This window comes from Peromyscus leucopus, chromosome 5 (assembly GCF_004664715.2).
Source record: "Peromyscus leucopus breed LL Stock chromosome 5, UCI_PerLeu_2.1, whole genome shotgun sequence".
Classification (NCBI taxonomy): domain Eukaryota; kingdom Metazoa; phylum Chordata; class Mammalia; order Rodentia; family Cricetidae; genus Peromyscus; species Peromyscus leucopus.
The window spans coordinates 126,724-151,616 of record NC_051067.1 but is presented as its reverse complement, the minus strand read 5'-3'; the positions used below and the strand labels follow the sequence as shown (position 1 = coordinate 151,616).

Below are 24,893 nucleotides of genomic sequence, written 5' to 3'. Positions count from 1 at the left end.
CAAATCTGATTGATTCAAGTGTATACAAAGTTTACCTTATAATGAACAAGTATAAAATAAAAATAATGCAGAATTTCAAATATTGAATAAAATGACTATTAGACTATGTGTATTAAACTATGTGTATAAGGAGTATGTAGAATATGGATAATTTCCATGTTACACTTGGGTCCTATTTTTAGGATATCTCATCATACATATGCCAAATTCAAAAAGGAAAAAAATCCAAAACATTTCAATCCCAATCATTTATGAACTCACCCTTTACTTTGATCTACAGAGCACTCTTTAACAATTCCAAAGTAAACTACTCGACTTAGTTGAAAAAATTCAAGGTGTCTCTAGGAGAAGCTGTAGATGTTGGGATGTCAGTTTTAGGAGGTCAATGCTGAAGGTGCACTAACAGCTCCTGCCCTCACTACTGTGGCTTGGCTGACTTTGTGAATGTATTATTTTTGTCATCTCATTGCATTGTGGCACTGAATGAGCATTGTTTATATAAGAATATATAGGAGTCACTATTTGTATATTCCATAAAAACCCTTAGCTTATTCTAAATCATGATATGAATTTGAATTAATTTTTCCTCTTCAGTATGGTGAATCCAGGTAATTTAATTTCCACAGAAATGTTAGGATTTGCTCAAGCTTTTTTGTTTTCCTTTATTTTTAGTTTTAATTTTTTATTTTTAAACCATGGGATAGTATCTTAGCCAGTATTCTTGATCCTGAGATGCTCTTGCTGTGTGAAAATACTTTCATATGATTATCAGGAATTCTTGTTAATATTTGTAAATTTGTTGGACACCATAATAATTTTATCTTCTACCAAGTAGTCAATTCTTGTAGAATACTAATGTATCATCATGTCTTTCTGATAAATTAGAGAATTTTTTTAAGTTCCCTTTGTTAGCTTAATATTTATTTAAATCTTGGATATTTGTTAGTTTTATTCTTATATATTCTATTCATTTGTTATAATACAAAATAGCCTTTTATCCTAATTGCTTGCTTTTCTAGGTATATTGATGTCATAATTTAATTAATATAAATAATTTTACCTTATTCCTTTTAGTTTTATGCTTTTTACTGCTTTTTAAAATCTTAACTAATAGTGTTTAACTAAAGTTATGATTGTGGGATTTTCTTTTATTTTGTAAAGACTTGTAATTTTTTTGTCATTAGGCCTCAAGTAGCCTTTTCTTTCTTTCTTTCTTTCTTTCTTTCTTTCTTTCTTTCTTTCTTTCTTTCTTTCTTTCTTTCTTTCTTTCTTTCTTTCTTCGTTTTTTTATTTTTCTTTAAAATATAATGTGAATGAGTACTTTGCCTTTATGTATGTCTATGCACCATGTTGGTGCCTGGTGTCTAAAGAGGGCAGAAGATGATGTTGGATCCCCTGGGATTGGAGAGACAGACAATTGTGAGCAACCATAAGGTTGCTGGGAATTGAGCCTGGTCCTGGAAAAGCAGCCAGTGTATCTCTTCAGCCCTTTATTTCTATTTTATTCAAGGGTTTTCACTTTTACAATAAAGATTTATTAATTAGATATCAGAATTAGATATGAGATGTTAGATAGCTTTTAGCATAAATGGGAGAGGGTCGTTTGTTTTGCTTTGTTTTGTTTTTTGTCCCCTTAAGACTGTTAAAATGCCTGTGAGATGGCTCAGTGAGTAAAAACATTTGATGTCTAAGCGTGAATCCATAGTGGAAGGAGAGAACCAACTCTTTTCTGACCTGCACAGGATATGATGCCACATGCATGGCTGTACTTTCTCACATCATATACATAGAGAGATTCAATTAACAGTAATAGCTAAATTAAAAAATTATAAAGACTATTAACATGGTTAATTATATTACTGACTGTTAAAGGAATTACTTAGTAATTTTTTTAATATTAAAATATCTTTACATCATAGAATAAACTCCACTTTGTGTTCTGTAATATTCTGACTTTTGCTATTTGTGGATGTTTTTCAATATATTTATGCATATTATAGAAATTTTTGGTTTGAATTATATTAACATTTTTTGTTATAAATTTGAAACATTATTGTATTTCCTACCTTTAAAATTACAGCTATACTTAAAACTATAACTTTTATTTAATCTCTTCCTTTTTTGTTCTCTTCTGCCATTTTTTTAGGTCAACATGTACTCCTTTCAGTATTGACAAAACTCCAGTTAATTTTATATTTATCTTTAAATATATATAGATACCTGAGTTTATTTTCATTAGTTTGTAATAGCCACATGATGTCTTTGATTTTGATTATAAAACTCTTGAGCAATTAAAATAATCTTTCAGTTATTAGAAAATGATGTTGTTAATCATTTTTTTTTTAAACAATCTTTTTATAGGTGGTATTTTGGCATGATTTCTGTATCTGGAGTCTTCTCAGTCACTTTCTCTGTAATATTTGCCTATGTAGCTGACTTCACTCAAGAGCACGAAAGAAGTACTGCTTATGGATGGGTAAGATGGTAAACTTTTTGTTTGATTGTTTTGAAACAAAAACTTACATAGGCCAAGTTGACTTCAAACTTAGAATCTTCCTTTCATAGTCCTTGAGGGCTGGGGTTATATTATTGTATTGGCTAGTAATTTATTGTTTTGTGTAGCAATTTACCTGTCTTAGAAATTTTTGTTATTTTATGATAGGACAGGCTAGGCTCAAACTCAGTATCTGAGGATCACCTTGAACTCCAGTTCTCCTCTCTCCACTTCCAGAGTGCTAGGATTATAGGCATGCATCATCATGCCCAGCTTATAGACTTTATAAAACCTAGAGTAATAAATAGCAATCTATTAAAAATTGACAAGAAATTGATGTTTAAAATAACATCAGAAATAGATTTAAGAAATATGCGAATCTCAACAATGTGTCTCAGGCACTCATTTGAGATATAACACTATAGAAAACAAAAGGCTATTCATTTGGCAAATGGTTGTTATAAATATCAAAAGTTTTAAGAGACATTTTTTTTTTTGATAATTTAACATTAGACAATCTCATTCACTCAGTAATGATAATGATATTGTAGTTATATAGGAGAAGAAAGAACTATTAGAAGATAGCAGAAGCACTTTGGGCCAGAAGGGCAGAAGATCACATCTTTGCAAGTTAACTTTTCTTTCCCTTTTTTTTTTTTTTTTTTTTTTTTTCATTTTTTATTTTTTAAGACAGGGTTTTACCATGTAGCCCTGGCTGGCCAGGCTGGCCTCAAACTCAGAGATCTGCCTTCTGCAAGGTACTTTGAAATGGTTTAGAAATAAGATAGCATGTACTCACATTGATGAGCAATTGTAGACACATGTTCAACATCTGGGATATATGTGTACTTTGTAAGAAGAAAAGTGATCTGGCCAGACAGTGGAGAGTAGTAGATTAAAGGAGGATAAATGCCAGAAACCCAGGTAATTATTTTCTTTCTTGTACCGTTTTCTTATAATACTGCTTCTTAGAATAGTTAAGTACTCATTCCTATTGGCTGATTAAATGAGTACATTCAGTGATCAGTTTTATGTAAGTTACTACTGTTCCACAAAACACTTTATGTAGCTAGAGTTTTCCTGCCTTGCCCACAGTCAGAACAAATCTTTGTCACCTGCCAGTCCCACAGCCACTCAGACCCAACCAAGTAAACACAGAGACTTATATTGCTTACAAACTGTATGGCCGTGGCAGGCTTCTTGCTAACTGTTCTTACAGCTTAAATTAATCCATTTCCACAAATCTATATCTTGCCTCATGGCTTACCGGTACTTTACATCTTCCTTGTCCTGGCGGCAGCTCCAGGCAGTGACTCCTGCCTTCCTGATCTTTTATTTCTCCTCTCTGTTAGTCCCGCCTATACTTCCTGCCTAGCCACTGCCAATCAGAGCAACCCATTTGCCATACAGACCATCCCCCAGCACAGCCAAGTGCAGACCATCTCAGACACCTGCTCTCAGGCCCATGGTCCTAATCATCCTCTATGCGGACCTGCTGGGTAAAGCCACAAGGAACCCAAGAACAGGCTCCCACAGGACATACAGAACATCCCACAGCAACTTTATTTTGTTGACTTCAGATACCAATGATTAGAAAACTTCTCTTTCCCCTCTGACTACTGCCTGCTCACTCTCTCCCTTCCTATCGCCTGTGAATATTATTCATGCTTCATCATAAATTGAAGGCACTTGTGTAATACTGTGCAGGATAGAGGAAAAAGTGAATAAGAAGGCTACGAAGAAGGAAAAATATTCAAGGTGGGCTGTAAGTGTCAGCCATCAGAGCTGTGAAGAACACCAAGATCCTATACCTTATAGTAGTTCAGCTTTCTACTCCACCTTCTCCATCATGGGAAATATCTGTGGACATACATACTAATTTCCCCACAGTGTTATTAGACTATAAAAATGTTAATGGATACATGAGAACATAACACTTGAACATATTAATGGAAGATCGCTCATGTAAGGTTTCGATATATATACATCATATTATGTCTGACCGACTAGACATTTTGTTTCCTTAAAAGGTTAAACATTTTTCCCTTTCTTGGCATTTACTTTGTGTGTGTGTGTGTGTGTTTGTTTGTGTTTGTATTTGTGTTCAAATGACATAGCATGCATGTGGCAGTCAGAGAACAATTTTCAGAAGTCACTACTCTTCTGTCATGTCCTGGGAATCAAACTCTGGTTACCATGCCTGTGCAGCAAATACCCTTAGCTGCTGAGCTATCTTGTCAGCCCTGTTTGTCTTTTTCTTATGGGGGAATTTTTCGAAGCTGTTTATTTTTTGCTTTCAGTGGAAAAATAATTTCGTGCTAATTATGAAAAAGGTTTTGATAGTCACCAGAAGTGACTGTCATGTAATTACTTAATCACTAGCTCAGTTTCTCGTTGTTGATGGCAGTTAGGATTAGTGCTTACTCATGGGACATGGCAAGAAGCCAGTGAGTGAACGTCTCAGCTAATACAGCGTCGTTCTAAAATGTGATCTCTTTAGCTTCTGCAGAGTTTGTCTCAGGCCTAAGACTTTGCCACTAACTCCCTTACAGCCTAGCTAGCTTGCAGAGAATTTCCTGCCCATTATTTTCAGGATGTGTTAAATAAATTCTAAAGGGTACTTTTCATATCCAGTTTAGATTAAAATATGCATTCCTTTCTGAAACTCCTTCAGGAAACCAAGAAAGAGGTTCTTTAAGGGTCATAGCAATGAGTTATACTCTTGGTAAGTTACTCCTCACTGCATCTGGAAAATCAATCTGTGGTATGACTTCACCACAACAGAGTCTTAATGATTGTTGTTAACTGTGGGTATAGATAATTTTAAACAAAAACTGCAAAAGTATTGTCCTTGTGAACCATAAAGTAACCCACTTAGCAGTATTCTCAGGAGCTGAGATCTGTGACCTCATAAAAACCTAAGTAACATTGTTTCCTTAATACTTGAGGGTGCTACCCTAGTTAGTGCTCACATAGCAACTGAAAAGAGTATAGCACTGTTCCCATAGCTGTTTGCATGTCTTTGCAATTTGTGATGCAGTTATGTGGCTGCCTGGACTTTTTCAAATAAAGTGGTAAGATCTCTGTCATCATCACATACTTGATAAATACTGAGTTTCAGGAATTTATATTTCCTAAATTAAAATTCTCCATATCTTTTTTTTTTTTTTTTCGAGACAGGGTTTCTCTGTGTAGCTTTGCGCCTTTTCCTAGAACTCACTTGGTAGCCCAGGCTGGCCTCGAACTCATAGAGATCCGCCTGCCTCTGCCTCCCGAGTGCTGGGATTAAAGGTGTGAGCCACCACCACCCGGCAATTCTCCTCCTCCATATCTTTATATCCCACTCCAGAAGTCTTTTTTCTGTTGTTTTTGGCTTTTAAAGCTTTTTAATGTAACATTAGTTTTATATGTATTATATTTTTATATTCAATTGTGAGATAATAGATGATACAAAAATGTCATTGGCTTACAGATACAATGATTTCTAGTGTTTCTTTTCCTCTTTATAATTTTTTTTCCCCTTAACTCACTGAGTCCTTACGTGATTTTTTTTTTTTTTTGTTTCTAATAGAATCTTCTAGTTTTACTATCTTATCGGTATGTTTTTGGTACTCTAATCTGCTTATAATTTAGAGAATGAATATCTACATTGTATTTCTAAATGGAGAACATAGGGGTGCGTGTAATAAGGCTCACCAGCTGTGGCCTCTAACCAGAAAGCTTCAACCTTTCCACAAATCTTTTTTTTTTTTTTCTTTTGTGTGGGTGTTAGTATGAGTGGTTCTAATGATCACACCCCGGGTCTTGCATATGCTAGCCAAACAGTCTATCACTTAGGTATATATCCGCAGCCTTTTTTATTTTCATTTTTTTATTTTTATTAGTGTATTTATTTTGCTTACAACTTTTTCTCTTAAAACCAGCTACCTCCCCTCACCTACTGTAATAATGAAATGGTCATAAAGAGATAAATGGGTATGTGGGAAAATACAGTGTTTTTGGATGAACTGGCCTTCCTAAGTACTTAATTTCAGGCATGAACTACCATGCCTCATGTTAGGCAAGCACCATGCCACTGAGCCCTGCTGGAATTGTTTTCATGACCTTCTTTGCAGATCTCTGTTTTCCAATTAAACAAATAAAACCAGTGAATGTTTTATGAGGAAAGCTTCTACAGTGTTAATTTATATCATATTTTAATTATAGCTCCCCAGAATATCTCTACTTTGTTAACAGTGGGTGAATATGTTTTTAAGCAAACTTGCTTTCCTTCTCTTTCTTTCTTTCTTTCTTTCTTTCTTTCTTTCTTTCTTTCTTTCTTTCTTTCTTTCTTTCTTTCTTTCTTTCTTTCTTTCTTTCTTTCCTTCCTTCCTTCCTTCCTTCCTTCTTTCTTTCTTTCTTTCCTTCCTTCCTTCCTTCTTTCCTTTCCTTTCTTTCCTTTCCTTTCTTTTCTTTTCTTTTCTTTCCTTTCTTTCTTTCTTTTCTTTTCTTTCTTTCTTTCTTTCCTTTCTTTCTTTTCTTTCTTCCTTCCTTCCTTCCTTCCTTCCTTCCTTCCTTCCTTCCTTCCTTCCTTCCTTCCTTCCTTCCTTCCTTTCTTTCTTTTCTTTCTTTCGAGACAGGGTTTCTCTGTGTAGTTTTAGTGCCTGTCCTGTATCTTGCTCTGTAGACCAGGCTAGCCTCCAAGAGATCTGGCTGGCTCTGCCTCCCAAGTGCTGAGATTAAAGACATGCACCACCATCGCCTGGCCCTCTTTTATTCTTAAGATTTGTGTGCAACACATTTGTCTTGCTGAATCTAAGAGAAGGAGCGATGGCTTGGCAATTAAGAGCAATTGTTTTTGTGGAGGACTACTCATAACCATCCATATCTCCAGTTCCTCTTCGGACCTCTGTGGGTACCAGGCATTCACTCAAGCAAAATACTCATAAAATAAATCTTAGGGGGGAAAAGGGGAAGAGGATATCTGGCTGTATACCTGCAGCAAATGGGACTCTGGGTAAGAGCTTGTTCTCTCCACTGATGTTCATATTTAGGATCTTAAATGACTGTGCTTTTTCCCATAGGTCTCAGCCACCTTTGCAGCTAGTCTGGTTAGCAGCCCAGCCATTGGAACATACCTCTCTGCAAATTATGGAGACAGCCTTGTTGTGCTGGTAGCCACAGTGGTGGCTCTCCTAGACATCTGCTTCATTTTGGTGGCAGTTCCAGAATCTCTACCAGACAAAATTAGACCTGCTTCCTGGGGAGCTCAGATTTCTTGGAAACAAGCAGATCCTTTTGCGGTAAATTAAGACATGAAAATACTTACTTCGTGTGTGTGTGTGTGTGTGTGTGTGTGTGTGTGTGTGTGTGTGTGTGTATGTGTGTAAAACTTTAATTACAAGTAAGAGGCTGAGAGACTGAGATATATAATTAAGCTGTGTAAATCGTAAGAGACAAAATATTACCCTCAAGGACAAGGTTGTTTTTATCATTTAATAAAATGAATGAAGATAGTTGGAGAGGGAGGTAGTAGGAAGTATATCACACTAACAAGAAATAGTGCTAGAAAAGTTTTTCTACCTCTCTCTCTCTCTCTCTCTCCCCCTGCCACACCTACTTCTATAGAACAATTGTAAACCACATTGTGTGAGCTTTGTAGGCCAGGGGTAGATGTCTGATGTCTTCCTCTATGACAGTTAGTTTTATTTTTTTTTTTGAGTCGGGGTTTCTGTTGAACTTGGAGCTCATCAATCTAGCAAGACTACCTGGCCTGCAAACCAAGGATCTTTATAGGCATGCACCATAATGCCTGGCTTTTTATGTGGGTGCTGAAAATCAAACTTGACTCCTTATACTCCTTATATTTGTACAGCAGGCACTTTACCAGCTGAACCATTTCCCTAATCCCTTGAAATTATTTTCTGAAGTGATCCCTCAAGATTACTTCCTAGAGATCTTTTCTGTTCCTCTTGTGTGTTAGTTATATTGTCAGATGGTGAGAGAGGGGTTTGGGGAAGGAAGCAGGAATGGGCTAGAGAACCTGCAAGTTAATTTTTTTTTTTTTTTTTTGACCTTGTAATGATCAAGTTACATGTAGAAATTTCTGTAAAATAGAACTACTATGGCTTATTTTTCAGGGCAGCTGTAAGAACCCCAGTTAACATGTGTAAGTTAACTGGTGTAGTAAAGTTTCAGTAGGTGTTAGTTGTTTTGGGCATTGATTATAGAAAGCTTATAGATGGTGACCTTGTTGCTGTGACACTTGTCACTCCTGTTCAAATAAAAGTTTTAGACTTACCAATTGTCCTGGTTTCGGGCAACTTGACTATCTACAGTTTGAAGAATACAGTGAGTTTATGTATAATGAAAACTATAGAAGAGGCAGAAAAGAAGATCAGAATATCAAGTTCATCCTGAGCTGCATATCAAGTATGAGGCCACCCTTAGCTACATGAGACCTTATGTCAGAAAAAGAAAGAAAACCCTGTAATTAAAATCACTTAAAAGAAGTTACTCTATAAATCCAGAGAAAGAATTGATTTTTTTTAGAGAGTTCTGTAGAAAATTTTTTTTCAGGGCCTGTTTATAGGATGTTCAGGATCTCTTGAAGGAGATATATGAAAATAGTGAAGCCGGTATTACAAGAACACTGACATTTGTGTTTTTGCTTTCTGCTTATTCCCAGTCATTAAAGAAAGTTGGAAAAGATTCTACAGTTTTACTCATCTGCATCACAGTGTTTCTCTCATACCTTCCTGAAGCTGGACAGTATTCAAGCTTTTTTCTCTATCTCAGGCAGGTGAGTAGTAGGTCCCTAATAGCCTTTTAACATGTAGATTATCAAAGATTGGATTTGTCTAAGATAGGTTGTGGAAACCACTGTAGAAAGGGAAATATGAACTTGTTTCTAGAGACTTCACAAAGTAGGGCCCTGTAATCCAATGATGACTTCAGTGATAGCCTCATAAGTAACTGGAACTACAGGTATGTCTAACCATGCCTAGCTTCTTGCTGAGGCAGGGGTGTTCCTTATATCCAGGATTGAAGAACATAGTAAGACATCTACTGTGGAAAAGTTCCTATAAAGAGAGAATTTATTGGAAACAAAATTCTGGTCAGTTGGCCTACAATTTACTGTGTAGACCAGGCTAACCTTAAACTCACAGAAATCTACCTATCTTTGTCTCCTGAGTGCTGGAATTAAAGTTATCCGCCACCAAGTCTGGCTCTGAGACCCTTGTCTAAAATAGGATTTAGGTTGAACCAAATTAAGAGAAGATAAAGAGCTGTCATATCTCTTCCCCATAGGTACACAACTGGTACCAAAATGGTTCATTTTGTACGGTTCATGAGCCTATATACTTTTATACATAAGTACCATGCAGTCTATAGTTTATGATAAGTTCACTCTTATTATTGCTTCCATGTTTTAGCAGTTATGCATAAAGCTGATAATAGGCTGCCTTCACTTCCCTAAGTGCTGAAATTATAGGCATAAGCTACCCTACCAGTTCCAGATTTTGTAATTGAATATGATTAGGTAGTAATAGAAGAGCCAGAGGTTCTAGCTCTAGTATTTTTATTATCTAATTGTGATTGGGAGGAAGATACTCATTTATGAAATAAGAAGAATCTATAAAGTTATTTTTAGTGTATTTTCCTGTATTTTATAGAATTTCAGTAGAAGACAAAGTAATGTATCCTTTTAAAAGTTATTAGTCATTTCATAGTTACTGTTACAATTAGATGTTTAGAGATCAATTGCCAGTCAGACTTGGCTGCTTACTTAGTAGAAGTATATGGGAGCATTTACGGCACACCTGTCTCTGAACCATACCTCAGAGTCCAATATAATTGGTCTTCAGGGAGTTCTGGCATCCTATTGTTCTCTTTTCTCCCCTTCTTTCCTTTCCTCTGTTGCTCACATAATTTTAAAATGCAACCAGACTCAAAAGCTACTAACTTCACTAATAGTCCATTTCTACCTTGGCAATATTAAAAGTCTAATTGCTTTCTTTTACACTCTCTAAATTGTATGCTCTCATTGTTGCCACACTGGGATAGACTAATTAAGAAAGGAAATACTAAACAATAGGCATAATAAAATTTTCAAAAAAATTCACAATTTGTGCTTACTTATAACTTTTATTTCGGATTTAAATATAAATTACAGGTTAATTAGTTTCAGCTCTGTCACTGCCCTAATTTCTACTGCTTTTTTGATCTTTCCTCAACTATTTTTTCCTGTCAGTTTTAATAGGAAAAAGAAATCATTTCTTATTAATTATATCTCTAATATCTCTATTATAAAAGTGATTTGTTTGTTTTTCATTTCTACAGGTCATAGGTTTTGGATCTGTGAAAATTGTAGCATTCATAGCTATGGTAGGAATTCTGTCCATTGTGGCTCAGGTGAGTGTTTTTTACAACATGTGGCTTAAAATGACAAAGCTTTCCCCCTCCCCCAATCCTGATAACCTCAGATCTATAGGAAGCCAAGGATACAAGTTTCAAAGAGTTTCTCTACACTGTTGGCTCAGCTGCTTAGCTCCTGCTGTGACACATCTTGCTCATGTAGAGAACCTCACCAAATTCAGGAAGCTGACAGGGACACAACTCACAGAACTGGTTGTTCATAAAATATTAACGTCCTCAGAATTCAACAGAACTTCATAGAGATTTCATTAGGATATTATTTGTAATTTGCACTGGATCCATTCTTCTTACTTACTTCCAAAACAACTGGGTTAAGGGGATGGTGAAATGACCTGGTAAAAGATGCTTGTTGCCAAGCAATAACCTGAGTTCAGTTCCTGGAACCTACATGGTAGAAGGAGAAAACTGACTCTTGCAAGTTTTCCTCTGACCTCCATATACATGCTGGGACATGTGTACACACAGGTAACAACAAATAGGTATAAAAACTATTTCACAGGAACAATAATCAGATACTGCAGAATTAACCAGCGGAATGTGTTTCAGTGGTTTTTTTTTTTTTTTTTGGTTTTTCGAGACAGGGTTTCTCTGTGTAGCTTTGCGCCTTTCCTGGAACTCACTTGGTAGCCCAGGCTGGCCTCGAACTCACAGAGATCTGCCTGGCTCTGCCTCCCGAGTGCTGGGTCAGTGTTTCTTTAATGGTGAAAATTAATAGAAATAAGTGTTTTCTAGATCCTTCTGTCTCCAGGACTAAACAAATAAGAATCTGCAAATTAGAATATATATAGTGAGTGAATAGCCATAAATCCTTTCCCACCTATTATGATTGTCAATCCAGGGTATATGTCCTGCTGTGCTTCAGGGACAGTCACTGTAGCTTATGCGGATTGCCCTGAGGCTGTTCCCTTGAAATGGCTATCTAGGCCAAACTACATGTTCTCCTGTGATTAACTCTCTGCAGAGGAAATGAGAAGTCTGGGAAACTAACTGGTCCTACCAAATGAAAGAATGACAAGGCTCTTAGGAGTACATAGAAACAAAACTGTTTCCTTCATGTTTTTGTTTTAGCTGTATTAGCAAATGAAAATTATATTAAACTTCCAAGTTGATTATGATTTTCATTTGTTTTTTACATTAACCGTAGCTGTTTGCCTGTAAGTGTCTTTATCTTGCTTTCCATACTCTCCTTACAAGCTATATTTAACAGAATATATATTTATTAAAAACGAAGCTCATATCATTCTTGATTTTGTGAAATTGTTAACTATGAGTGAATAGTAAATCTTGCTGGACATTAAGTGCTTGTTGACTTTTCCCCAAAGAAAACTAAGGTATAATCCTCTCAATCATAATAACTGGAGTGCAGCTGTATTAACCTTTTGGGAGGTACTAGCAGAGTACCAGTTAGATAGGATTCTCTGGAAGGAGGTCAAAGGCCCTAGGCCCCAGGTCAGCACTGGAGCCCTTGAACTCCACCCCTGAAGAGTTACTACTACTGCCTGCCCTTGTGGGTTATAAACAGAGAGTGTACCCTTAAAGGTCTTTTTCCATCAGTGAGTGGACTTCACTAAAAGAGTTTATGCTCTGAATTTGAATTTGTGATCAAATTCATGTGTGCTCATATGGCTTCTCAAGGTTGTCTTCTTTCCTTTACAGACAGTTTTCCTTAGCAAATTGATGAGCTCACTAGGGAATAAGAATACTGTCCTCCTTGGCTTGGGTTTCCAGATGTTCCAACTTGCCTGGTATGGTTTTGGATCTCAGGCCTGGTAAGCCTCCCCTAATTCACATATTATCAAAACAAGCAAGCAAAACAGCGAATATTTACAGATGTGATGAGCCTTAAAGGATCTAAAGCTATTTGACTATGTTAAAAGAAGGGTTACTTCACTATTTGATGTATTCAGCATTTCACCCATGGGAGCTATAAGATTACAGATGACTTGTAAAGATTTCACTAATTCTGGAGTCATTGCTTAATTGAATGTGTGTCATCTACCAGCCCTCCAATAAAGTTCTTGTGCACTCGTGATTTCCCCCCTCTCCCACACACACTCTCCTCCTCTCCCTCCTTTCTCTCTTTGAGGGTGGGTGGGTTTGTGTTTGTTTTTTGAAACAATCAAACATTGTAGCCCAGGCTGGCCTCAAACTTGTAGCAGTTCTTCTGCCTACGCCTGCTGAATGCTGGTATTATAGTTTTGATCCACTATGTCTGGCTTTGTTTTTACTTTCTCTTTTAATTGTTTAGAATGTCATACATGTATATATGTTTTGATCAGATATATTACCCATTTCCCCCATTCCAGTTTTTCCCCTGTGCCCACCACCACTTCCACTAACTTCATGTGATCTTTTGTTTTTAAACCCACTGTGTCCACTTGGTACTATTTGTGTATGCAGAGATATAGGACATCTACTGAAGCATGAGTAACCTCTCAGGGGCTGCATCCCTGAAGAAAGCTAACACCCCCCACCCCTTTTCCCCAGAAGCCATCAGTTGTCAATAGCTCCTCTGATTGGGGTGGGACTTCATGAGCCTCTCCTTCATGCATGCTGGTCTTTTGGCTGACTGGATCTTGTGCAAGTCTTGATGTGAGTTCATGTGTGCAACAGTGCTGTCACATCTAGCAAATACTGCTTCACTGAACATGTACACTACCTCTGGCTGTTAAAATCTTTCAACTTACCTTTTTTCGAATGATCCCTGAGCCTTGTGGGATTAGGTGTGATATGGATGTCCTGTTTAGAGCTGAGCACTGCTGTCTCTTATTCTCTGTATTTCTGCTTCTTAAACACATTTATCCACTTTCAGGATATGACATATAATCAAAACAAAAGACACTGAATAGCAACAGATTACAGCATGCTTTGCTGGTATACTTAACTTAGGCAGTAATTATCATAAAATAAATCAGTTGATGAATACCAATATCTCCTCCAAAGTCATGTAAGTATCCTGCATCAATTTTCTTTTAAGTATTCATATTTTAGCTTCCTATAAATGGGAAGAAAGGCCAAATTAAGGCCTATTGATAAAAAAGAACACAAAGTCCTGAGTTCCATTTTCTAGTATGGCAAGTATCCTTAGGTGCCTTATTGCCAAATACTGCAGAGTCTCCGTCTGCATTTTAGACATGAATTAGTCCTCATTTGCATTCATAAATGGAGCTTTTGGAAATGCTTTATTGGTTAGAGGTTAGTTGGGAAGCAGATATATGAAATTCTGAATTTCATTTCATTTGAACCATTTGTTCTGTGTTACATTTTGCCTAAGATTAATGAGATTGATGATTCTATTTTTGTGTGTATATGTGTGTGTGGGGTGGGGGCAGGGTGTCCTGTGAACTCTGGTCCAGTATCTAGCTAGTCTAGTCAAAACACTTTAAGTGTTAAAAAGACTTTATGATGATAAAATGTTTGATTGTCAATAAAGACCACCCCCAAGGAAATAGAGCTCAGTGGGGCACAAGAGCCTTTGGACCTACTTTAGCTCTCATACATCTCATGACTCACACATAAACCTTTTTTTTCCCCACTGAGAAAAGGACTGTCCGAAGCAAACAGTCGTTGTTTATTCATTTGCTAACAGACAGTGCTATCAAGCCTGACAGACCACACAGCCCAAGGGCAATTGTGAAAGATCAATTTTCAAGAAATAGAGAAAGTCAGTGAGGAGGGCAGATGGAGATGTGGTATTTATTTAAAACAAAAGAATAGACATCCTTTTAAGAACTTGAGCCTACACTTGGAAATGACAATGGGGCAACCTGGGAGAAGAGATTTTTGAAGAAGTAAAATAAGGAAGTAAAATATTCTTTGCTCTGCATCCCAGCCTCTGATCAGTATTTGTGGTGTGAATTCTTTGACACAGAGACTTACTTTGTAGCTCAGACTGGCCTTGAATTTATACTGCTTCTGCCTATGCCTTTTGGATGTTGAGATTACTGGAATTACTGAGAAAGCTATGCCTTGTCTAGGAAATCCATTTTTAAAAGAGGGTAAAATAAATAAAATGAAACGTGAGGAAATACAAAGCATTTGCACTGTTACCACTGACTGTATTGATCAAAAGTACATCACAGCCTTACTTAATATTTTCAGGATGATGTGGGCAGCAGGAACTGTGGCTGCCATGTCCAGCATTACATTCCCAGCAGTCAGTGCCCTCATCTCTCGGAATGCAGAGTCAGATCAACAAGGTAAGATTTGTACCTCTTGCATTTTGTACCTTCAGCTGGAACCTCCCTTCCCTGAAATACGAAATCCTGCATTCTCCATAACAAGAGCAGTTGACTGCAGTGGGACCCTTTCACAGGAGCATACCTACTCATTTTGTCAAGAACAGAAGTTCTGTTCTCCTCATTGCTCACACTCACATTTTAGCAATCTACACTCAGCCATTCTGGTTATTAGTAATAGTTAGAAATAGAAAAGATCCATTTCTAGTCTCAATTCTGATTACATATGAATTATCCAGCTTATAATCTTATTTCAACAGATTTATATTAAATAACAATAGGAAATTAGCAATGTAATATCCACATAGTCGCTAAAAGTTAACTTGAAATAATTCGGTCTCAGGAGCTTAATTTAAGAAATGGATCTTTAAAGAGATTAAGAAAACTCTGGTTGTTAGTAATTGGATATAGGGAGAGATGAAGTAAGTTAGAACTGCTGTGTAGAAAGCAAACTTTATTCTTCCTTCCTCTGCTGTTTCCTTTTCAGCCAGTTCTGATTTATTTTCTTCATCTTTTTTTTTTTTTTTTTTTTGGTTTTTTGAGACAGGGTTTCTCCGTGTAGCTTTGTGCCTTTCCTGGAACTCGCTTTGTAGCCCAGGCTAGCCTCGAACTCACAGAGATCCTCCTGCCTCTGCCTCCCGAGTGCTGGGATTAAAGGCGTGCGCCACCACCGCCCGGCTTATTTTCTTCATCTTCTAATAGCACACCTTACTATAGTCAGGAAGTAGGGGATTTTATCTCATTTATTGTTTTATATTTTTATTTCATTGTAAATATTCATTTGTGTTCAGGAAAATGGAGAATTTTAGAGGAGTGTGTGTGTGTGTGTGTGTGTGTGTGTGTGTGTGTGTGTGTGTGTGTAAAACAACACAAATGTACATAGTGGTTTGGTTTGGTGCCAGTAACAAACCCAATGTCTAGAATATACTAGGCTGCACCTCTTCCCCTAAAGGGAAATTTTTTAAAATTCTTAGCAGGACTTTTAAAAATTTCAACAAAAATTAAATTTTAAAAGATAATTTATTCATTATCATTACATCTATTTTCCCACATAATGAATTTGCTGTTATACATATCCATTCTTAGATTTATGGACTTAAGTGACACCCTTTGAATTGTGACTATTAACTGCAGTAACTCAGCTGAGTATGAATGCTATTATACTTTCCTGTTTTTGGCTTACAGAAATATCCATTGAATTCATTTGGTTCAAACTCATGTTTTGCTTACTGTATTAGAAAGTTGAGGTATCTAGCATTTGGTGCTTCCAGAATTTTTGAGTGGACATATGCATGAGATGAAAGGTTGCAGATGGTAACTCAAGGCCAGGGGGAGCCTCTTTATATTCACATGTGGCCAAGGATGTCTGAATGGAGGACATATTTTTATTGTAAATGAACAACTAAATGAGCCAAGCAAGGAAGTCTTAATCAATAGAAAAATTGAAAGTACCTGATAAGGAAATAATAATTTAATATTTTCTTATTTCCCATTAAATGGTAGATCTAGTACAAAAGGTTTTCAGAAACTGAATTTTTTTCTCCTTGTACACCTTAGTACAGAGAGTACTATTAAATAGACTTAGTGTAACCAAGCAAACATTTGTATAATAAATGAAAATATCATGATGAACTCTAATGACTGTACTATGATGATGGCTCAGTCCAGCTAAATCTATGTGTCATAATATGATGGAGAGTACTAGATAAGCTCCGTATGTTGAGGCACTTTTCTGAGAAGACTGACTCCCTTCTCATTGTTGTGGTTTAGGGGTTGCCCAGGGGATCGTAACAGGAATACGAGGGCTATGCAATGGCCTAGGACCAGCATTGTATGGCTTCATATTCTACATGTTCCATGTTGAACTGAATGAGTTGGGCCCAGAATTGAATTCTGATGATGATCCCCTACAGGTAATTTGATGATCTGTGTTATAATAATGGTTCTGTTTGATTATAGCATAATCTTGCGGCTTTAGATTTCTATTTATTATCATTGCATTTGACAGCAGCAAATTCTGTGTTCATTGCTTGGAATCAGAAAGGGTTAAAATGTATCTGTACCTTATTTAGATTCTCTTTTCACCTGTATAGTCACTATGAATAATATGCTATTATCTAAGTTTAACCTAAATAAGATATGAAATTACCTAAAAATCTAGCCATGGGGACTTGGGATATAGCTCAGTTGGTAGATGCTTGCCTAAAATGTACAAAACTCAAAAGTGTGATGCATGCTTGTAATTCTAACAATCAGAAGGTAAAGTTCAGTATCATTTTTAGCTATATAAGTATGAGGCCAGCCTGAGATACAACAGACCCTGTCTTAAAAAAAAAAAAAAAAAAAAACTTGCTCAAAATTAAGCTAATGTGCTTCCATTTTTTATAAAGAGAAACATTTAATATGGAGTTCTGTACAAACCTGAAATTACTAATATTCATATGTAGAAATGCATGATCTGAGCTCACAAGATAAGATTACAGAAAGAAAATTGCTGCTTCTGTAAGTTTATAAGCCAGGTTCTATTAGTTAGCAATTATATAAAAAGCAGTGATTGGTTGCCTTGAGTTATTTTCCAAACACTAAACTCTGTCAGAATTTGTCTTGATTAATGAAATATAGACTTACTGAAAAACGATTAACTGTATAGTGGCATTTTAAAGAAAAATCACTAAAAACTAGCTTGGAGTTTAAAAAAAAGAGCCTAACCATGCTGGGTATAATAATGCATGCCTACGATTCTGGCATTTAGGAGATATTAGCAAAGGAGTTGTGATGTCAAGGCCACACTGGACTAAATAGCACAAGACTGTGTCTTTAAAAAGCAAAACAAACAAACAAACAAACAAACAAAAACTTAACCAAACTTCTGTCTTCATTTGTTTTTTGTATCCATCAGGGAGCTTTCATCCCAGGCCCACCGTTTTTGTTTGGAGCCTGTATAGTTCTTATGTCTTTTCTGGTTGCCTTATTCATCCCCGAATACCGTAAAACCAGTGGAGTTCAAAAACATAACAGCAGCATCAGTGGCAGCCCAAGCACCCTGCCTGAACGGGGCAGTGATGAGGACATTGAGCCATTACTGCAAGACAGCAGCATCTGGGAGCTCTCCTTTGAAGAGCCTGGAAATCAGTGCACTGAGCTATAACCCAGCAGTAAAGGAGGTTCTGCAGACACCATCTCTGAGAGCCATGGAGGAAGCTGCACCACCTGGAGACTTCATGGTGCTGGAGAGGCAATGCTATCAGCATCCTTTGGGCCAAGTTTCTTAAGTTACTCTTCTCATGCCTGTGCCCTTCACTGTCCTGCCTCTTCCTGTTTCTTTACTCCCATTCTTTTCCTTCCTGTTTATATATTCTAAGAAAGATTGAAAATGCTTCACTGAAAATAATATGAAACTCTCAAGGTTATCTGGAATTTAGATTTTAAAACTTTAATAGAAAATCATGTCTGGTAGGAAAGGTTGTCTTTCCTTTAGTAACTAGAATAAGAGTGAGAGCAATTTTTCTGTGCCCTTTTTTGGTAGAAGGTGTGGGACGATACTGTTAACTGCCTTCTTTCATTCTTTTTCTGTGAATTATTCCTCTTAGTCCATAGGTGTTGATGAGTGGCCATTGTTAAGAGTCACTTGGTATCAGGGATCTACTTTGTCCAAAGGTTAGATGAAAACCTATTTTTGCTTTCTCTTTATTTTCTTTACTTCTTAAGCTTCTTGAAATGAACCTTGGTAGAGTTGGTCAATGATCACCTTTATTAGATAAAGGAAATCTTTCTTAGAAAATTCAAATCATGTTGAATAAACAGCTCAGATTCTTGGTATACAAAGTAATTTTACAGAAGAAGAAGAAAAAAAAATCAAGCCTATAGCTCGTCTGCTTACAGATTTTAAAAGGAGGATTGCAAGTTTGGGGCTAGCTTTGGCAACATACTAAAATCCTACTCAAAGCAAAGCAACCAACCATGAAGCATTCTAGTGGCAGCAAAGAAATCAGAGTATCAAGAAAACTTTTTGCTGTTGTTTTGTTTTAACAATTTGAACATTCCTAAAAGGGGTTGAGAGTAACAGATAGCAGTGGATGCCCCTTCCCATGTCTCCTGTGTCCTACTTCTGTTTTCCTTGCTATACTCCTGCCTTAACTGTTAATATAGAATGTGTTCATTTTCAGCTAATCTGTATCTCAGTCTGTTTTTCTGAATTTAGAATCTCATGGGAATGCACTCATTAAATTCCTTTCAAAAATATAAGGATTAGTGAAGCTCAGTTTCATGATAAGTATCTTGCTAATTTTTGAGGTGTTTTATGGACAAAGAAAACTTTACAGATTTTATATTTTGCTGCACAGTAAATGGACCATTAACTAGGGTCTATCTTTAACAAAGCACTCCTTTGAAAGTTTTATAGGTATGAAAACATGTAGATATTTGTAAGGGTTTTAATTTTTTGATGGGGGTGCTGTGTAAATCTTGTATTTATATAAATAATGAAGGTGTTGACAGAAAAATATATACAACTTTTATAAAGGATTGTGTACTGACTGAATACATTTAAAGGAAAATATATTTTGATGCCTGTTCTGCCACGAACAGATATAACATATCTTTACTATGCTGTTGGTTTTTAGGTTAAGCTTCCTAATGCATAATAAATTTTCAATGGATACTTACACATCTTAAAAACAAGTCTGTCATTACTTTTTGGGGTTCTTTTTGAATAGCTGTCAACATAACTGAGTTAGTAATCCTTCAGCTAATTAAAAAAATGTTTATAAAAAATGGGTTTTAACAGTTCCTTGAAAACTACCTTACCATGTAAGTCATACATGAACAATGCTGTTATGGGTGTAGAAGTTTCTCTCCTATTCCTAATAGATAAAAGGTACATAAAACAAAACCAGAGGCTGGAGAGAATGCTTGCTGCTCTTGCTGAGGAAAGAGTTCATTTCCCAGAATCCTTCACTCACATCCAGCTCCAGGAAATGTGATGCCTTATGGGCTCTGCACTCACTTCCACAAATCCATACCCAGACACTCCATACTGTTGTACAGTATACATTTATATGGCCTGCTAGACACTCTCCTATCACTACCATATATAAACTTCTTCATTATCAAGACCTTCTGGAGATGACTTCTACCCAAGGCCACTATGCCAAATACACTGCTAGGTGTCAGGTCCTGCTGGATACTACCTGTCTTAGGGTTTCTATTGCTGAAATGAAACACCATGACCAAAAAGTAAGTTGTGGAAAAAAGGGTTTATTTGGCTTACACTGCCATATCACTGTTCATCATTGAAGGAAGTCAGGACAGGAACTCACACAGCAGGAACCTATTTGATGTAGAGGCCATGGAGGGGTGCTGCTTACTGGCTTGTTCCTCATGGCTTCTTACAGAGCCCAGTACCATCAACCCAGGGATGACAACCACCTATAATGGGCCAGGCCCTCCCCCATCAACCACTAATTAAGAAAATGCACTACAGACTTGCCTATAGCCCATCTTATAGAGGGATTTTCTTAATTAAGGTTTCTTCCTCTCAAATGACTTTAGCCTGTGTCAAGTTGACATGAAACCACCCAGCATTGAACTCTTATCAGCTTGACAAACACATTGCCACCACTGTTAAGCCACAACCTTTCCTTTTGCATTCATCTCCAAGATATCACATTAAAAATATAAGTAACTTTAAAATCCAAGTCTTTACAAATTTGAACACATTAAATTTAATTTAAAACCCTGTGTCTTTTAAAATTCAAAGTCTCCCAACTGTGGGCTCCTGTAAAATCAAAAGTAAATAATTTCTTACTTCAAGAGAGAAGAACCAAGGCACAGTCACAATCAAAGCAAAGCCACGCTCCAAAAGTGTAAATAGCACAATGTTCAATGCAGGGTTCATGCATGATCTGGGCTCCTCCAAGGGTCTTGAGTCATTTCTCTACCTCTACCCTCTGCAGCACACACAGCTTGTCTTCTAAGCTCTAGCTGGCTCCACTCCACTGCTGCAGCTGTTCTTGATGGTCATCTCCAAAATAATGGAGTCTTCTGCTGCAACTGAGCAGCAGGAGTCCATAGGGCCTGTTAGCTACCAATATATGTGGGGTATGGACTAGGGAGCAATAGCCTGATATCTAGAAGCTTTTATGTACCAGAGGTGGAATGCAGCAGAGGTTGATAAACTCAAGTATACATAGAGTGGGAGGTGTCCTGCAAGGGCTGATAACTAGAATGTGTTATTATTGTATGTGGTGATATTGTGTCCCCCAATATATTGTGTACCTTAATAAACTTATCTGGGGTCAGAGAACAGAACAGCCGCTAGATAGACATAGAGGCCAGAAAATGGTGGCACACACACCTTTAATCCTAGCATTCTGGAGGCAGAGATCTGTCTGGATCTCTGTGAGTTCAAAGCCACACTGGAAACAGTCAGGTATGGTGACTCATGCCTTTAATCCCAGGAAGTGATGGCAGGAAGCAGAAAGGTACATAAGACGTGAAAACCAGGAACTAGAGTCTGTTAAGCTTTTAGGCTTTTGAGCAGCAGTTCAGCTGAGATCCATTTGGATGAGGACACAGAGGCTTCCAGTTTGAGGAAATGAGATCAGCTGAGGAATTGGCAAGGTGAGGTTAGCTGTGGCTGGTTCTGTTTCTCTGATCTTTCAACATTCACCCCAATACCTGGCTCCAGGTTTATTTTTATTAATAAGACCTAACAATTTATGCTACATTTGTATGTTCTGGATACCCTCTACTATTGCTGTCCTGCTTGTTTTTATTCTATGTGGTTACTCCTCTTCTGGCACCCCATATAAATGTTTAAGTATTAAGCCTTACTGGGCAACTCACCACTGTAGCTGTACCACGTACACTTTGGATATCAGACCTTATCAGACAACCTTACAGCCGCCTCTGCCAACTGAAATACACTAGTTATCAGGCCCTTGCTGGACACTGTCCTTTGGCAAAACCTCACATATACTAGATTCAGACCCTTCTGAATACTCCTATCTACCACATCATCATATATGCTACAAGATAAGAGACCCTCTTGGCCACCACTCTACCATTGCAGCTCAAATATATTGCTAGGAATCAGGCTCTGCTGGATACTCTGAAGCCCCACATACAGTGCTGTTTCAAGTCCAAAAGGCTCCCCCTCCCCGAAAACAGTGTCCACATAAATTCCTAAGTATCAGGCTTTTCTAGACAACCTCACCCCATTGCTGCTAAGCATCTCTACTATTCACCAGAGCTTGTGGGACATTGTCTACAACTCACCACCTACATTGCTAGATAATACTTTGCCATACCAAAATCCCCCCAAAGTGTTTTGTATTGGGCCCTGCTGAGCACCCCCAACCCCACCATCACTTCACATACTCGTGGGTATCAGGTCTAGCTAAATATATCCTGTCTTTTCCACATAAAGTATTAAGTATGACCAGATCATACTAGACATGCTTCACCTATTGCTGACCAACATACACTGATAATTTAAGGTCCATGCTAAATGCCTTCCTGTTACTATCTCTTATATGTTTGGGTATCAGGCCCAGCTAGATAGTAGTTATGGACCAGTAACTCGTGTGGTGATACTTTGAACAAATAAAATTTGCCTGCAGATCAGATGACAAAACAAGCCACTAGATTAAACATAGAAGCCAGGCAGTGGTGGCACACACCTTTAAACCTAGCATTTGGGAGGCAGAGGCAGAGATCCGTCTGGATTTCTGTGAGTTCAAGGCCATACTGAGCTACCCGAGAAATATAGCCTGGCAGTGGTGACACACACCTTTAATTCCAACACTTGGGATCACACACCTTTAATCCCAGCACTAGGAAGGTTGAAACAGGAAGTGATGTGGCTAGGCAGAGAAAGGAATATAAAGTGGGAGAAGACAGGAACTCTGGCTCTTTCAGGCTGAGGAGTTGGTAAGGTAAGAGGTGGTAGCTGTGGCTTGCCCTGATTCTCTGATCTTTCAGCTTTCACCCTGATATCTGGCTCCAGGTTTTTATTAAGATCAACTAGGATTTGTGCAACAAATTCACATAAAATACTACATAACATAGTCTACAAGACATCTCACTGCTGCTGCTTCCAACCAACATACACTACTCTATACCAAGCCCTACTAGGTATCAACCAACACCCATTGCTCTCTGTTATACTACTAAGAATCAGGGTATGCAAGGTTTTCATGGATGGGGGATGGGGTGGAGTTCAAGCAAATCCTGAAAGATAACAGTGTATGTGAGATGGCAACCCAGAGGTAAGATGTCCATCAGGGAATGATAATGTAGAAGCTTATATGTGGTAGTGCCAGGTAGTTTGTCTGGGGGGCAGGAAGGATTGTCTAGCTTGGCCTAATACCCAATACCTTATATAGGACGGATGGAACTGATAAATACTAGTATGTATGGGACATCAGAGGATGGGGTCTCTAGTAGGGCTTGATAACTAGCAGTGTATATGAACTGGCTGTAAAGGTAAAGTGGCCAGTGGTTTCTGATAGCTGTTGTTATATATGGGACAACAGCCTGGAAGGCTGGATAGAAATCCAGGTACCTAGAAGTTTAGTGAGGCAGTGGCAGGAGTGTGTCCAGCATGCCTCTAAAACTAGACGTATATGTGGAATGGTAAAGTGAGGAGGGGGAGATGTCCAACAGAGCCATATCCCGTATCCTTAGCACTTTATGTGGAGAAAGAGGAAGGGTCTAGCACAGTGGCTCTCAATCTTCCTAATCTCACAACTCTTTAATACAGTTCCTCAAGTTTTGGTGACCCCTGACCATAAAATTATTTCACTGCTGCTTCATAACTTTACTATTGTTATGAATCATAATGTAAATATCTGATATGAAAGGTATCTTATATATGACTCCCAAAGGGGTCCTAAACCACAGGTTGAGACCTGGCAGAACCTCACACCTAGAGTAGCAGGATTGTGGTGGGTATCCCATATGGCCTGATTCCCTAAGAGGGTATATTGGGTGGTAGTCAAGTGTCTTATCATGGCCTAAAACCCTAACAGTGTATGGCTGGTAGATGCTGGTTGGAAGTCCAGCAAGGCTGGGTTTCTAGAAATGTATGTATGATGGTGGTCAGATACCTTCAGGGCCTAATCCCTAACAGTTTATGTGTAATTCTAGCTGAAAGTCTAGCTAGGCTTGATACTTAGGAGTATAGAGAGACTATTGTGTGGCAAAGAATTACATGGCTGGATCCCTAAGAGTGTGAGGTGTGTGGTGGTGGAAGTGGGAAGGTATCCAGTAGTGTGTGAACCTAGCTAATGTGGGGCACTGAAGTAAGGGCCAGGTAAGGTTTATTAAGGAATGAATTCAATAAGGTACACTCAAAACACAGAAAAGAGTTGAGACACCACTGCTGATTCAACTGCTGTTGCCCTGCTGGTCATGCGCAAGGGAGATGGAAACAAAATGGCAAGCCATGCTTCTCCACTGCTTGCCCTTGCTCCAAGCAAAACAGCATGCAACCCTTGACTCATGGTTTTAAGGGGTCACATATCTTCAGAGAAGACCATATCCATAAGGTCAAATAGCTCCATTCAATTGGTCAATGGACCAAATGGCAGAATTCTCACAACTTATCCCCCTTTTTGTCTAAAATAAAAAGGAAGGTTCTAATCCTAACCTAGTAAAAACTATATACAATAAAAACTAAACATGTTTTGCCTAGAGGGAAGGAAAGATAATAATCTTAACAAAAATTGAAACTACATACA

General features: G+C 37.6%; 1 protein-coding gene across 1 annotated transcript in view; it reads left to right on the top strand.

Annotated features, from left to right (window-relative positions):
- The window catches only part of LOC114708412 (hippocampus abundant transcript-like protein 1), a 44,193-nt gene extending 24,379 nt beyond the window's left edge, over nt 1-19,814 (top strand). Inside the window, exons 5-12 of the mRNA XM_028891677.2 lie at nt 2,362-2,476; nt 7,558-7,776; nt 9,162-9,275; nt 10,817-10,888; nt 12,569-12,681; nt 15,014-15,111; nt 16,921-17,063; nt 18,050-19,814. Coding sequence (XP_028747510.1) covers nt 2,362-2,476; nt 7,558-7,776; nt 9,162-9,275; nt 10,817-10,888; nt 12,569-12,681; nt 15,014-15,111; nt 16,921-17,063; nt 18,050-18,298 — 1,123 coding nt within the window. The 3' untranslated portion in view covers nt 18,299-19,814. The remainder of the gene's footprint in view (nt 1-2,361; nt 2,477-7,557; nt 7,777-9,161; nt 9,276-10,816; nt 10,889-12,568; nt 12,682-15,013; nt 15,112-16,920; nt 17,064-18,049) is intronic.
- Nucleotides 19,815-24,893: the final 5,079 nt, after the last annotated feature.